This window comes from Temnothorax nylanderi, unplaced genomic scaffold (assembly GCF_030848795.1).
Source record: "Temnothorax nylanderi isolate EJ_2023f unplaced genomic scaffold, tnyl_v1.0 TNYL_tig0033_pilon, whole genome shotgun sequence".
Classification (NCBI taxonomy): Eukaryota; Metazoa; Arthropoda; class Insecta; order Hymenoptera; family Formicidae; genus Temnothorax; species Temnothorax nylanderi.
This window is the reverse complement of record NW_027249095.1, coordinates 1,440,791-1,458,422: the sequence shown is the minus strand read 5'-3', so window position 1 is coordinate 1,458,422 and position 17,632 is coordinate 1,440,791. Positions and strand designations below refer to the sequence as shown.

The 17,632-nt window shown below is 35.8% G+C and overlaps 1 protein-coding gene across 2 annotated transcripts; it reads right to left on the bottom strand.

The window, feature by feature from the left end:
• Nucleotides 1–553: 553 nt before the first annotated feature.
• Nucleotides 554–16,859, bottom strand: LOC139770864 (aquaporin-like). 2 transcript variants are annotated; one of them, XM_071703126.1, is made up of 5 exons: nucleotides 16,656–16,859; nucleotides 6,004–6,191; nucleotides 4,823–4,966; nucleotides 2,989–3,447; nucleotides 554–1,527 (listed from the first exon to the last, which is right to left on the bottom strand). In XM_071703126.1, exons 1-5 carry the CDS (start codon nucleotides 16,678–16,680, stop codon nucleotides 1,519–1,521), a joined length of 825 nt encoding a protein of 274 aa, XP_071559227.1. In that variant the 5' UTR covers nucleotides 16,681–16,859; the 3' UTR covers nucleotides 554–1,518. The 2 variants fall into 2 exon arrangements, with proteins under 2 accessions (XP_071559227.1, XP_071559226.1); XM_071703125.1 differs by lacking the exon at nucleotides 16,656–16,859 and adding an exon at nucleotides 6,800–6,981.
• Nucleotides 16,860–17,632: the final 773 nt, after the last annotated feature.

The window sequence follows — 17,632 nt, the reverse complement described above, 5'->3', positions numbered from 1 at the left end:
ATTCGTCGCAAGATCCACAAGAAATAAGAGTAAGATGGTATACGTACGGGCGGGCAAATAATTAATGAGATTCTGTCGTACTTACACGTATATTTGTGCGTCTCTTGATAAAGTACATAAATGGTGAATTGTTGGCGCTCGAAAACTATCGTTTCCGTCGAAAGCCACCGTATCAACAGGAAAGAATTCTTTTCTCCGACGGACGAAACGCTTTTCCCCAGCCATAGCAATAGCTTCGGGCGAGTACATACGCGTAACTATAGAAATAACGAATGTATATGTGTATCTATGTAACAAAAATTGGTTCGTAAAAAGTCATCGGTCGGCCCGTTCGCCGACTGGGGATCGACATTTCCGCTTCCGGCGAACCAGACGACTCTAACAAACGCGAGTACAAAATAGTCTGCTCTGCTTAATTGAGCGAATAACGTGGAAACGATTCGTCAAGCGATATCGCATAAAAATATTGTTACATATAAATAGATTACGTATAACTATGTTAAACAATATGGGAGGCGTATACGAGTAAAAAAGAACGAAAATATGACACAGGTTAGTTTTGTATCGTTAGATAATTTTATTCGTTGTCAAATTGAGTATAATAAAAGTTAAGATATTAACACGCACGCATACATGACTAGGTACATTTTTAAAATTTATTTATTGGCCATGTTCATTCTCACCAGATCGCAGATGTGTAACTTATCAACTTATTTCTAATGCATATACATATATAAAGTAGATCAAAGTATGACAGTGGATAACAAGAGAAAGTAAATATAATATGTATATACACACACGCAATAAACTCTTTTGATGATCGAGACATTTATAACAAACGAATGTACACTATATTACAGAGAGAAAGTGGCAAAATAATGGCTTACTCGGAATTAATTTTATTTTTCATATTAATTGACGTTTGATCGCGATTACGAGGGCACTGTGTCAAGATGCTTTCACACATCATACAAGAGTCTCTTATCGGAACAGTCTATATTCCTAAATAAATAGGCAGACTTCACGTTGGACTTGATTAGATTCGATGAAATTGGAGGTGTATTAACCTGATTGCATTACATCCAAATTTTTTTTTATGCATTTAAGCTTAGACCGGATCGTCGAAGGTAACGACTTATAACGATGCGCGTTTCTATACAGTTAACTCAGTTAACTCACTGAGAAACGGCGTGACTTGCGGTTGTACGAGGTGTACGCGTGTGATGACTGCTGTGTCAGTTCACGTTGACGACCAACGCCATTCGACGAGTCGAATCGAGACGATTGTCTATCTCGTGTATCTCGGGGATTGTGAGTATATCCTGGTTGAGCTTTTGAAGCTTCCCGCGATCCTGGTCGTCTGGACCCGCCATTGAATCGCCCGGTACATTCTAAAGCACCTATCTTACCTATACCCCGAAAATCCGGATGGTTTTTCCTCACGTCGAGAAAGCGTCCACCGAGTTTCAGCCTCTTACCGCTCATCACTTTCGGTCGTTTCGGTCTCTCGCCATCAAGTTAGGACTGCTGAAAGGTGAACGCCAGAGGAATGTCAGGTAATTTTCAGGGCGTCATTTCGGAACGCGGTCGTGATCGAGCCGAAAGCCGCAAATCGAATCGCGGAAATATTCAGCGCATGATATCACGGGAAAATGAGGATGTTTGAGGTTCGCTAATAATCACGGGATTGGCTGAATAACGGATATTGACTGCGGCGCTATGCTGCGGTTAATAAATAGCGGCTTCGCAAATAATATTCACCGAGCATAATAATATTCACCGTTGCTTTAATTTAAATGAATGGAAAGAGCTCTTTTCGCTTCTAATTAAAATTAAAGCATTTTCTAGCTATGTCAGTTGGAATGAGGTGGCATAAAATTAATTTTCCCCGAGATTGGAAAGTTCGTGCTTATGTTTAAGAATCAAAAGAACATTTCACCGTATACATCCGTTTCTTAGTAACGGATGTAAGCCTTGGACGATGACGGTGCGAAGGAATAAGAGACTTCATTACGTAGAATTACGTGCGGTCTTAAGGATCGTCTTAATATTCTCGCACTGCGCTCGTTATTACGCTCAAAGCGCTTTTACACCCCGAAGCAGGTCGTCTTTGTTCAAAGGGCTTTCAAACGCGCTGCGCCGAGCGCAGATAAAATTGCGGTCCTCGATCACGGTGAAATAAGAAGATACGTATAAGAATAAGATACAATATCGTTGGGGACGAACGGCTTCTTTCCTTATCCACTTTAGAGCTCGCGCATCGACGATCGGGGTAAACCGACGACGTTAAATCCAGCTCTCCGGTAACGTCCCGTAAAACCAGTTTTACTGAACTTCCTTGCCCACCATAGCGATTTATCGTCGACCTTTATGGCCGGCCCTTACAAGATAATCCGCATCATGCGAAAAGTCTTGATGCATGGTGGGCATGGCGTTTACATGATAAAGCCACCGCGAGCCTCGTTTCTCCCGTATTTTAAGGGGTCATTTAGTCGCACGAAAATGGCCGTTAATTTCGCCGAAACGTCGTTAACAAGAATTATCGCTGAAACGGGACATGGTTCCGGTTACGTGCGAGATTCGCATACGTTTTGTATCTTAGTTTAGGGCATATAAAACGGGGGGTTCTATATCGATTATTTCATGTTACGTCAATTATATTCGAGAAGTATAATGGGAAAAACTAATTGAAGATAAGCTTTTCGAATATTTTATATTACGCGCACAAGAAACGAACGTTAAAGTTTCATATTTCAAGTTAAATATTTCTCTATAATATCTAAATTAATAAATAATGCATTGTATATTTTAAAATAATATTCAAATGTTTCTTTCGTATGCAAAGTCTTTCTTCGAATTCTAGGAAAGTTAATTATATAAATTTAAATATTACACCTCTCGCTTTTTTGCTTATAACTGCTAGCTGCACGATTCAAATGTCTTGTAGTTAAAATCGATAAAAAATCGGTTATTAATCGTTCGTCTCACCTCCGTTTTGTGGATTTCCACGCTGTTAAGCGCGACAGCTTCGGGTATGGGTTCCTCGTCCTCGACCTTGTCGGGAACACCGAAAATAGTTCTGTACATGAACGAGGAAATCAGGGCGCCGCCGATCGGGCCAAACCAGTAGATCCAGTGGTGCGTCCACTGGTTGTTCCATAATGCTGGCGCGAACGACCTTGCGGGATTCATGCTGCAACCGGTGTAGGGCCCGACCGCAGTCCCCATCACGGCCACTGTAAGACCGAACTTGATCGGCACCGAGTCCGAATTCTTCTCATTTCTCGGATCCCAGACGGAACACACCACCAGCATCAGAACGGCGGTCGCGAGGCCCTCGATAACCAAGCCCTGAATCGCGGACAGATCGACGTGCAGATCGTTCACGCAAAACATATCAGCCTGATCGACCGTGCCGGCCGTCAGACGATCCTTCGGCGTCACTACCTGTATTAAAATAATAAAGACGATGATTACATTTGATAACACTTTTTCCTTGAACGAAATTAAAATCGTCACGTTTTCTCTTATACATATCTCGCATATTATATAATAATAACGGATTTCATTGTGGAAGCAAAATGGGATTTTATTATACGAAGTACACAATAAGTAAAGCAAACGCTGTACAATGATGAACATTGCTTTTATCCACATTATCGTATTGGAAACGTATAAAGAAAGCATTATATTATTTTGATATTCATAAAAATAAATTGACAATGAATTAAAAACATTCATTTATAAAAGCAAATATTTCAACGGAAATGTCAAATATATTGTGATTTATTTATTTTTATTTGTTGTATGTTTTATAAAATTATATTATGAATTGCGATTGGAGATGGCTGTTACGAAAACAATAATGAAAAAAAGGAGGACTTTGAAGTATGAAATATATACGAAGTACTATTTACGCAATATCCTTTTGCTTTAGCGTGTAACACTTTTGCATTTGTCTGCTATCAGAATCGTAATTTATATTCTGCAACATTATTTCTATAATAAATTTATATTTTCCGCGATCATTGAACTCAAAGAACACATTATTCAATAATATAATAGGAGTAGGAGGCAATTCTGTTTTTCACTTTTTGCTTGTTTTATCTAGACTGTCGCGTCGACAGTAAGGTTTTCCCTGATTACACGAGAACATTAATTATTAATCGACTGATTAATCACGTACTGATTAAATATAGGTCTTGACCCGCGTTTCGTTATAAGTATTGATGCAAGCTAAATATTCCTGAATTATCTCACTAACCCCATAACCTGTCGCCAGCATATCTGTCTTGCTCAAAATAATCATTTTCCTTTCATTGGGATGTTACCGAACAAAATGCTAATTAGACATTTCAATAAAATCCACATTTCATGCATGTCGTTTCGTCGATATTTAGCTTAAATTACGAAACGGATACAGTAAACTGCTGAAGGTTACCACATATGTCAATATGACCAAAAAATCTTTATATAGATTATATCTTTATATATAGATTTCTATATTTGAACGTGACAACTTCGATCGCACAGTTATCTCGCAACAAATGCTTTAAGGCTCCTGGGCTCTTTCCCGACATCTCATGAGATGTGACGTCAGAAGCGAGAAATGTTAAGAATTGACACGTTGAGAATTCTTGCGTATAGTATTTTATGTAAATTTTCCAATTTCTAAATTTATCTTTGCTAAATCACGATTTTATTCAATTGTAATGCTTGCGACAATTATGCAAGAATCAATATACATATATCTTTTTATCTACATATGTAATTAATTATAATTAATTCAGCGAAAGAATAATTGGATTTTCTTATTACCGACCTTCAGCATACCGTAACCCAGAATGGCACCTATCATCTGCGACACAAAGTAAACTAAAGCTTCGGGAATGGTTTTTTTCCCCAGAATGATAGATCCCACAGTGACGGCTGGGTTAATGTGAGCTTGACTGATGTGGGCGATGCACTGAAAACACAGAATCAGAGAACATTTTTTAATCATCGGTGCGTTAACTCTAACATTGTGCTTTAGTAAGATGCGCCAATAAAATTCGAATTGTGACGCAAATATAAAATTACGAGATGAATAAAAGCTGACTTAACGCATGCCGGACATCGGAAAAACTCGCGCATTCCCTCGCGGTTCGCAGCATAGGTTCGCCACGTTTTGCTGTAACCTTGTTTGCGAGCGCAAGCGAAAGGCGATATGTAAATGTACATTGCAGTAGTAAAAAAAACGCATCTTTGGCGTGCAATATTACATTCCATGATACGTAATAAACACCTTAAATAAATCGACTATAGTTTCAATTAGAAATATAAGCGTGATTAATTTTCGATTTTATAGATATGGAAAAATATACCGCGTGTCAATCATCATTTTCCAATTATCGTGGATAGAAATAAATAGAGATCTACAATATTTCTCTCTCGGTATATATAGATGTCGAAATTATACCGTTTTGAATGAATCCGCGCCGTCTGCATTATTTAAACACGGAAATCGTGCTGGATGACGTTGCCATACGTAATTGTTAAAATAGCTATTATTGTTGTTTATTTGATATCAAGATGAAAACTTCTCGTTTTCCACATGAATGACTATATGTTATATAGTATAATATAACGTAATAGATATGCAATCTTATTACAGTGGGTATAACGTATAACGTGATAATGATGCAATATAATAAATGTTAGTATTTTAATGTAATTATATAGTATTATATAGTAAAATTTGTAGCACGATTATTTTATATCAATTACTTATGCCATGCTATAATTGATTGTGCTACAAATTTTATGATATTATAATTACATTAATTGTAAGATATTGATGACAATTCTTGAAAGAAATATTATAGACGACATACATACTGTGGAGGAGAAAGACTATAAAGATAATACTGAGTCGTGATGTTTTGTTACAAATTCAAAATGCAGGTAAAGACGAAATAACAGTAGGGAATGATCGTCGTAGGTAGTGGAAGATTACCTACTGACCTGAATCACAACCATAACCGCTAAGCCAAATGTTAGCGTTATCTGTAGGTGAGGAGGCACGACGCCAAGACCAGCAATGCAACCCATACATCCCAGAAATACTAGAATGGCTGTACCGAGCAGCTCCGCCAATCCGGCGATGAGAGTAGTCTTCACGGTGCCTTCTCCTTTCACCCATTTTTTTAGTCCTAAAAACATTTTTTGTTAAAAAAAAGAACTATGTAACGTACCTTTTCTTCAATTTAATCGCAAAATTAAATATGGAAATTTGAATAGTGAATTCCACTCGAGGAATTAAATAATATCGTTATATTTAATACAATTTCGATTTTCACCATTCATTGTTTATAGCACTTGACTTTAAATGACTTCTCAGGAAACTGTTCTTTTCGGATTATGTATTTAAAATTATTTAAAATTCCTCTTTAAGAAACAGTACAGTCATTGCATATGGTTACACGTGTCCTTCCCAACACTGCAAATCCAAGTGTGTAATTTTTACACATTTAAGTGTGTAAAATCGTGTAGTCACTTTTCACGCATTTGTACGCGTGTTATTTTTACACATTTTTCAAAAAAAATCACACGCGTACAAATGCGTAAAAAGTGACTACACGAATTTACACACTTAAATGTGTTAAAATAACACACTTGGATTTGCAGTGAAATTGCTGCTATTTATAAACCGCCTTTTACAACGAATATCTTAATTATCTCGACAGCTGTCATCACTATGACTTTATAGTGCGATCGCACGATCAAATTAAACATTTCTTAACGCAATTGCATCACTTGCCTCTCGTCTTACGACGATTCCGCCACATTTTCCACACCGTGTCGACGCGCGATCATGTACAACTCGCGACTACTACTGACGGCATAGCAACTTTCACGCAGATACTGTCTTGGTATCGCCGCTCGAACAAGGTCGATGTACGCGGCATCGATGCACGTCGATATGTTGCCTCGATTGTCAGTCGAGGAATAGAGCTGCTCATTTTACATTGATATAAACGTCGCTTTGCACCGAACGGAAATGAGAGGTAATTAAGTCTGCTGATTATACGTCGAATTACACGTCGCTAAATTCGCTTTAAATACCGCTGGATTTATTCAGGAACTTACTTTGATTGTGTAGTGTTAAAGGAATGTTTTAGGAAATGTATACGCTTTACTTTCCGCAGTTTCAAAGATTGCAAATCTATAATTGGCCTGCTTTAAATATGAAGTCATATTTAAAGCAGGATTCATAAATACACCGCTTTTGTACTTAACTCTCTTCAGTTTTCCTATCAGTTTTCTATTCTATTATTCTGACTTTAAAACACGCATAAAATCGATTTTCCTAAAATTTCATATTATTATACCTCTTTAGAAAGATTTTTGCCAGATAATCTAAAAAAGGTAGTGCATAAAAAATGTCAATAAAAGTACAAGAGACAATCTCTTTTCTATCTCCTTTTTCAAGATAGAGAAACGTACTTTTTTATCGCAGAGTACATACGTGACACGATAAAAAATTGCGAGTGCGCTCGCATAATTTACATCGAGGCATTGCTATAATTTATGGTAAACCTTGTCTTGATGATATATTGTGCTTAACATTGTACTCAACATCACATATCCACAATTAGACGCGTAATGTACTTGCATTTTAGTTTTTCAATATTGATCTTTATTCTCTTTGCATTTTATCTTCCTAGTCAATTTGATAAGAAGAATGTAAATTATCGCAATTTCTTTGCAAACGCCGATGTTAATAACCGATTTTTATCGAGCGATTATTGGTGTTAAGTGAGCACAATTATTTATCAGCGCATTTTCTAATTGTAAGTAACCGAAGAAACTTTGAAATAAATAATTTAAAAATGTTTGAAAGATAAATATAAGTACCTACTATAATTATTAGGTGTGCAAATTAATTCGGTGCCTTTTTAAAGAAATTACACGTTTATTTACAGAAAAATGTAATATATTTTATCCTCGAAATATTTGCCATTATTTTTTATGATCTTGTTTTATCTTTTTTTTTATCAACTGACGAATTCTCTCTCGAAAAAAAGATGGTAACTTTGTCGATAAAGTCGATAAAGTCGTCAATGCTTTTTCGGATCTTTATTCCACTGTTTTGAAGTGCGTATTAGCCAGGTGATGTTGGAGCGACCGGAACAAGTGGTAATCCGACGGGGCTAGGTCCGGTGAATATGCCGCATGAGGGGAAACTTTCCAGCCCAAGGAACAAATAACGTCCTTTGTCCCCCTTTCGCGACCGAGTGTTGTCATGCTGCTGAATATACCCGGGTTCACAAGTCGATGAAGAATCTGGTGAATATCATATTGAAATCAAGTTGAGATCATATGCAAATCAATAATCAATTTGATATTTCGAAGATTTCATCGCAATATCTGGAAAATATTATGTAGATGTCGACGATCTAGTCATCATTCAACTGATATCATACTGAAATCGAATCAACTTCTCCATATATCGACTTGACTTGAATTATGATATCTACGTACATCAACTAAATCCCCCAGGTAGCACATACACGTTTCAGAAATGTTTTATAAGCCTTTTTCCGAAACGTTTTATAACCGATTTCTAGAAACGTTTCTCATGAGTAAAAATGTCCATTCGAAAAACGTTCGCTGGAACGTTTCTTTTCCGATAAAATAACGTTTAAAGAACTATTATAGAAACGTTTTGTTTTAATGATAAAGACATTTTAGATAAAGACATTTAAAATTCCTACTTTTCACGTTTTTTGAACGTGTTTATGACGTCTTTGAGACATGCGTGAGAATGTTCTAGAAGCTTTATGCATATACCATCTATGACGTCTATTCTTTTTCGAAGAAATTCCTGAACTGGTGCACATTCGTGCAATAAGTTAAAGTGAAACAAAATATATTTGTCTATCACTCTAACTTAATTGCATTACTGATATGCACCAGTTCAGGAAGTTCTTCAAAACGGAACACACGTATAAATGTTCTTTCAATGCCCACGTTCAGCAGAATGTTTATTTTGCAACTGTTGGAAGTTTTCTAAGCTCAGATTTGTCCGATGACAAATAGATTAAGACCGGTAGGACAAAATTAATTTAAGTAAATAAGTGGATATATGTGCATGGATAAAATGATTTATTTTGTGCAATAATTAGTGCAATATAAATTTAAATGTTTCAAAAAAGGCTATTAAAGCTATTATATATATAGATAAAGCAATTTATAATTTTGAAAGGAAAAATTTTACAAATAGGTATTTTTGTTAACTGTAGAAACGTAAAAAATATGTTTCTTAAATCATGGTTTCAAAAACATTTTTGTTCAAACGTTTCTTAATGGTTCTTTACGGTTATGAAACTATGTATACGTTCAAAAAACGTATATGAAACTAATACGTGCTATCTGGGTCCCCAATAATTGATCGATACTTATACGATATCTTCTATATATCAAATCGATATGTATACTTCTATAGATGTCGACTATACGTCGATAAGTGATCGACAAAATATTATGCGGATCTGTCACCATATTTCAAGAGACTGTATTCAAACGAGATGCGACTATGAATTCTTATATATTCCTTGTTCTTTATTCCTCTCATTGTGCATGGGCCCTTACGGTACACCATCTCCCAGGGGGAATTGGTACATCGGATCGACATTGAATCGACGTCTTTTAGACGTGTGGTCCAATGTACCAATTCCCCCTGTACCCCTATTCTGTAACTCTTAACGACAGTGTCGGTATCGTTATGTTGTCGTTGCGCAGGTATACTATATGGAAAAAAAGCTGCGCAACGACGATATAACGATATCGATACTGTCGTTAGAGTTACAGAATAGGGCTACTGGGCTACCTACAATGGAATATCTACTAGATATTACTCATATATCAACTAGATATCGATATGATATCGAAGAGATATCTTCCTGATCTATCATTGGTTGTAACATTAATGCAGCGTTGATACAGTGTCGATCCTCGTTCAAAGATCAATAGAGAATCTAGTCGTTATCAAATCAAACGGTCCGAAAAATCATGATCGACATCGATTTGATCATCGACTTGTGAACCCGGGATAGTTCTGAAAACTCTGATACTACGTTTTATAGATTACAGCACCTTTACCCAGAACAGAACAAATCATTTCCGCAGCTTCAGCAGCATTCCTTTTTAATTAAAATGCGAAAAAATGCAGTGTCTCAAATGTTGCTTTTCAGACGTCATTGTGTTTATTCCTGTTATTCCTTTTTATGAGGTTTTGTCATCTGCTTTGCCAAGATGTATAGTATTTTTTTATGCTAAGATTGGCACTTTAAAGTCTCAAAACGACGGGAAGAAATTTAAATTTAAAACAGAGTCGTAATTAATTCAATGTAAAGGTTTACCGAATTAATTTGTGCCAACGAGCCCCGGTCTCCCCTACACCTAATTTTATCTGATAATACAAAATTTAATTGGTCAGTTATTTTTATACAAATAATTAGTTAATCTATTTATACAAGATCTTTAACAAATATCCTGAAAAGGCATTTTGAGTTACAATAATCTCGAAATTCTTTGAACATAATTTCTTATCGTCAATTAGATAAATGTATATACAAATCGTATTCCTTTTTGCTGTTTTGAAAAATATCATAATAATTCTTGAATTATTTTGAAAAAATATTATAATTTTTGAATTATAATTACTATAATATGTAAAATTCTAGTGGCTTATTCGGAGAGCACACTTTTCTTGGTCAGAGTATTCTTACACACGATAAAGGTAATATACTAATCGAGCGTTATCTACCAATGTTTCGTAATTAACAACAATTTCATGAATGAGAAATACGTTAATGGACAGATTCGTTAAACACTTAATGGATATAATGAACGAGCCAATACGAATAAAATTTGTATTGACATTAACCAGATTAAGACAGGCATTACAATTAACAAACAAATCTGCTATATTAAATAGACATGAATAAAGTATTTGAAGCAAAAATAATATTTACTGAAAAAAGTGTTTTAAAAATTTCTTTTGATAACGCTTTTATTAAAAGCTCAGCCAGCAGTATATCGCATTGCAAACGAAATATTTCAAATATACGCCGAAAAATTATTTACTTGTGATTTATAAAAACGTTTGTCTCAGTTGAAGTTAAATCTTTTATGATTCATCCTTTTAAAGGGCGTACATATATATTGTAGAAGCATAAACTATTCTAACTATTCGAAATATATGCAGGTATATTAATTTTTATTTGCTGCTAAAAAAATATAATAGGCCATTCATCTTTCGATCTTTCCTATGGCACAACAACAAAAAACAAATAAGGCTTTTCGTGAAAAGTTTCTGTAATACTTTATTTAATAATCTTCGCTCTAATAGATTATCGTATCTAGTCGATATTCTGATTTATTAAAGAAAAATCTGATTTATTAGAGAAAAATATTTATTATTTAAGTAATTATTGCATTGTGCATTTAGTCTACATCGTATATAGACAGTATTAAGTAGGTAAAGGAAGACAGTTCTGGGCCGGGTGCTCCGATGGGGGAGGGGGGGGACTCGAGGGTGAGGGGTCCTAGAAAAGGGGGGGGATTAGGGTTTCGGCGAGCGCGTCGGGACATGTTCTATAAACAAATGTCGCCTCGCGTCGATGTTCGGCCGATAGTATTTATAAACAGATATCATTTCACACTTCAGATGCGAGCGAGCGCCTATGACGGGCGGCTATAATTTATGACCTGCGACTAGCATGACGCCGGTGTCCTTTTCATTTTCCTTTGTAGGAAGAGTTATCAAACGCGGGGGGGGGGGCATTAGGGTATTGACGAACGTCGATGACAGAATTTATAAACTAATATCATCTCGCATCTGCAGTGAAATGATATCTGTTATTTATAAATACTATCGGCCGAACATCGACATTTGTTTATAGAACATGTCCCGACGCGCTCGCCTGTCCCCCCCCCCCCTAGGACCTCCTCGATCTCGAGGTCCCCCCCCGCGAACCCTATGCTGGGAACGCAGTTCCACCCCCCCCCCCCCCACAGACCCCTCGGCCGGACGGCGGTGCTAGAGTTTCCCCCCGCCCCGCTGCCCCCTCGGAGCACCCGGCCCAAAACTGTCTTCCTTTACCTACTGTATTAGACAGTATTGAAATGCATTTGTAAACGTTAATAACAAGTTTAAGATCGTTATTTTTTATCCACAATTATATTTTGCACAACTGGTCATGTAGGTCAATAATAAGATATTTGAGTTTTATCCCCGATATTGTTGTACAAGACAAAAAAAGATGTAACAGTTAACAACTCCGCCACTTTCAGGATCTGTCGATAATACTTATCCGTTGATAGCGAACAGATATCGCTTGATAAGGGCAGACAAATATATTTTTACAGGAAATAACAGCTTTTTGTGCATTTAAAATTGCCCATTACCGTTATCCACATTTCCGCTCGAAGTATTCTTCGCCCGCGTGTGATAAGATGTATACAATGCGACCTATTAGCTATATATCTATCGTGCAGATACGTTCGACAATTAATTGTTTACGACTCGTGCATGCCTAATAATCTTCGGCCATTATATATTTCCACGAAGTTCTCTCCATCGGCGTCGATAGTTCTATTTTCCATGCTTAAAGCACAGACGCAATTGCATTTCCATCCCACTGTGTTTAATTTATCACCGACAGATTCGATACGCGAGTTCTTGCATGAATACAAAACAGAAGCTATCGAGAAAACCTATTCAGAGATCTATAATTTTTATATTTCCTTACATCAAAATGAACAAAGTGCCAATAATTTTTCAATTTCGAACGCTCGGTAATCATTAGACAAATGATCAGGTAGCTTATTTAAACAACTCACTTTTATTGCCTCAAGTAATATGGCAGTCTGCAATTAAGTATGCATCTGATGCATATAATGTCGGCGCGGTCGGAGTGAATCATTACAATTATGCGATAATCTTTACCCGCTGCGTGCACATCAATAAATCAAATCCCAGGTGTTCCGAGTTCCGAGTTGATCGTTAGCATCGACGTCGTGAAACTTGTCTAAAGAAGACGGATGCATCGACGGGACGCACAAAAAGAAGCCGCAACTTCTTTGGTCGCGAGACATTGTTACGCTTCTAATCGCCGTCTCTAATCAACGAACAACCGTCCACGCTAACGAAGCTTTAATCTACGATCTACATACAATCGGTTAATTTCGCGGGAGCGCCGTCAAGAGATTACGCTGCAGTTAGCTGGTATAATCTGCCTGTTAGACCGATAAATGCGCGAGCGTAAGTCAAACGTTATGCTGACGCAAATTGACTAATGATCCATGGCATCGTATGCACATGCATTATGACGATAAATTGACATAATTTTTTTTGTCTATCTCAAATCCGCGAGGATTGATTTTCATTTATTTATTAAGTTCTATTTAAATAAACTGGTTTTTTTATCATCTGACATTCTTCTTTGATTTTTGGTGAACTTTATACGCAGAGTTGCTCAGATACATTATCTTCGAAAATGATACAGCTCAAAATATTATATAATTCTGAGTAATATAACAATAATCATTGTTACTTCACTTATGATACTTTCATGAAAATTCACTATGTTATTTTCTCTATGGTGACACATTCAAAAAGAAGACTAGACACGATTTTTTAATATCAAGAATGGTGTAATTTTTAGTGAACTTAATTTATGAATACATAAAATATTTTAAATCGACACTATATAGATTCATAATTATATGTCCATATAAGTTTGATCTAATTAGCGTATAATATTTTATTATCGTTTTTTTTCATTATTCGACACTAAAGCATTTGACGCTAAAGAATTGACGTCACCGTTTCGCAATATCGCAATAACACTGACTAAGTTTTAAAGCTTTCGATTAGTTATAAAGCGTTGTAACGACGCGTACATTTAGGAAATCTATGCTAGAGCAAGAGTTATCTTTTAACCTCCTGCGATAAGCAAGTTTTTCTTTTTTCTGTTTCCAATGGAGGAAATAAAAATATTTTGCAGAGAAATTTTCTAACTAGCTCACTGATATTATGAATTCTATTTTCGTTCAATCTGCTCCACATAATCTTGTACACGTTTTGTTGCAATGTTTAGCCTTTATTTCCACGACTGAAATAACTCATCTCGAACAAGTGATTTTCTCAGTCTTGCTAATAATTAACTGGCCAAATTACCATTCATGCAACTCTCATCTTACTTGCATTAATATCAGTAAGTGAAGTTACACAATGACGTATGTACCTCGTTTCGGAAGATATCGCAGAAGGGGAACGTTTCCCTGCCTAGATATAATTAATGATGCACACTTGTTAATTATATTATCGATCACCATTTACTTAATAAAATTGAGATAACCACGGAGCAATTCCGTAACTTGTGTATCGCGATATCGAGTGGGTTTATTTCCACACCAGTATGATAAAGGCCAATAGCACGAGTCATTTAGTAGCGGCGAGTCGGAAGTCTAATCTCATGCCGACCATTGAATAAATATTCTTGCTAAATGATCTTTCGTATGTATTTCCGTTGAAATATATTCGGCAAATACGCAAACGAAGTCTCTGTAAATAGTGATTTCTAATGTCGACGGAATCTTAGTCCTTAGTAGATTTATCAAAATGAGATAGGTAAAAAATTCTGCTCATGCCAGGAAATCTTATCTATCGTACGATATGACTTAATATGATTTTTATTTTATCTGATGCTGAATTTTTACGCTACTTTGTAAGCGCTGATAATATTGACGAAATCTTCTGTACGTTTCGATATCATTAATATGTCATGATAATAAATTAGACAGATTTAATACGGTAATAAAATAGAAATAAAAAATGTATCAAATATCTTTTTACGCATGTCATATCTTTGTAAATTTTAATAAGTTATTAGCTTTCTATTTTGTGTTAAAAAAATAAACTAAATGAAATAGATTTATGTGTAAAGTCAATAACATCGTTGTAATTTTCTCACATCCATTCAGTAATTAATAGCACGATAAGATTTCGTGACCAGAATCGATTGCAACAAAAATCTAGATAATCATTTTGACAAGCAGTCACGATCGTCAGTTTGAATCGTATAAAAATTCTATCGCGCGCGTTAATATATTTTTTATCGCGTGGATTACACAAACGTGTATTTCGTTTTCCATTATAAATATTTCACGCAGTAAGGCGCGCAGGCAGAGTGTGAAAAATTATATCTTGAGACACAGCAGTTAAGAAAAGTGCACCTGACGTGTAAACATTCTGTTCTGTTATGAATCAAAATCTCTTATAGTTTGTCGATAAAAATAGTACTCCAGTCGAAACGGATGAAGAAGAAATCGTTGAAGCGATTTCGGAAAAAAGTTTTCGCAGTATTTGTCGCAAAATAATTTTTATAAATCTTGTTGCGCGATATTGTAAGATTTAGCGTATATCAATAGATAAAATTATAATTTATACGTTATGTAAGAAACGACCATGAACAAAACTTAAAAATAGTTTCTCGACGCATTATGATAATCCGATGGAAGTGCGATAGCAATATAAGTACTATTCAAATTAAAATTTGCTTCTGTGTTTGCACAAGACCTTTCGATTCATTTAAAAGCGGTCAACACCTGTCACGCACGTCCGTCAATGTCACATAATTGCGTGGAGGAGAGAATTGTCGTAATGAGTCTTTGTTTTGCGGTGACATACGATTATCGTATTATATTATCATGAATCATATTACAACATGAATTATATCTAATATATCGCGCATGCAATGCTGCGCGGACATCCATTATGTTAATGACAAAATTGTTCATATTCAATCTACGCGTGTGATTGTTCAAGTGAATAAATTTATATGTGTAAAAGATTTTGAAATATGTATACATATATTAGATCCGAGAAATATTAACGAGAAATCTTAAAGAGAAGAGCAGTCCGAAAAAATACTTTTATATTAATCTTGTGTTTCTTTTTGCGACATAATCACGATGATAATTAAATTCTATTTTAACTTTTTTCGCTAAACCAGAGATTGAAGGTGAAGACTATTCCGGTATTTGGACTAGGGTCAATAGTCCAGCGTTACTTATTGAAGAACGATAACGTTACTATCACTGTTCTATTGACAATTACGAGACACGAAGCGAATGATTGTGACACATAGGAACAAGTTTCATTCGCACGCGATCCAAAGATTTATTTTGAAATAACGCATAATAAGGCACACACTAATAGCTTCATTTGCAGTTTCCGTCTTATTATACTCAACTCTGAATTGCTTGTAATATTAAGGGCCAAAGCACATATGACAGTCGTAGTCGTGGACGTAAGTAACGCACAAGCTTTGGCGTATCCTGATTTGTCAGGTCGAGGACTACGACCGTCGTATATCGCTACGCCATGTTATGTGCTTTGGCCCTTAATCGCTCGTTAATATCGCTATTAAGATGTATACTCGAATTTGTTTTCTATTATATAAATTCTATTATATAAATGAACAGCAATTTGAGAGACGTTAATTATGTCTCTCAACTATCATCATGAAGCAAAATATTTCTAACAAAACTCTTATCCTCGAAATTTATCGCCGAATAAAGAAAATCTAATGAGAATGTCTTACCTGCGCGAAAATCGTTCGTCGGCATGACGGAGCGTCTTTGATCCAAGAATCACAACACTATATAAACACAAACGTTCTGAACGACGTACTTCCGATGGTCTTTAGCGACGGAGAGAAAGACGGAGACACCCGTGCACTCCGTCAGCCGGCCTTCTTGTGAACGGGGAATGATCGTAACTCCGTTCTATATCGCGGAGAATAACGCGTGGCCTCTCTTCTCGCGATCAAGTGACTATATGCGCGAACTCCCTACTTCGGTTGTTTCTCGTTGTTCTTTCGTACGTAAAATCAGGCGGGAACGCTAATTCCAGAAAAGCGAGCTGTCGCGGATGGAAATATTGACGTTACTGTTTATGTCGCATAAACTCAAAGTCTTTATTAATATTAGGACGAAACACAATGCGCGCGCTACGCGCGGGCTATTTGTTTCCGAGAGATTTTACTAACTTCAAAAAATATTATATTCTTTATTAATATAGATATATTAAGTTATATAGATTTCTGATGATGTAATATTATAATGGATTTAAATTTTCCATTGAGTTATACGATATTTGCAGTGAATACTATATTTTCACGTGTTTCTCTTGCATTAGATTTTTTTATTCTCTGAAGACAAATAACAAAAAATTATAATGCGATATTAATGAACTACCCCTTAACGTTTAGATTTATTAATATATGCGATGACAATTTTCCTCGATATAATAATAAATAAAACGAAAGCGCCAATCAACATCGTGGAATTTTCAAATTAAACTTGAATCTTTTTAAAATTGAACTTAAACGTATACTCTCTTGATCAGATTCTGCGATGAGCGTTTGCCGATATACCTCTAACCAACAACCGAGACTGAGAAACTTTTTATACCACAAACAATGGTAGGAAGTAATTTTCTATGCCGTTACTTTCAATCTTTATCGCGGTTCATAATATAATTGGAAAAATCCAAGAATTCATAGGCTTGGTTAACAAA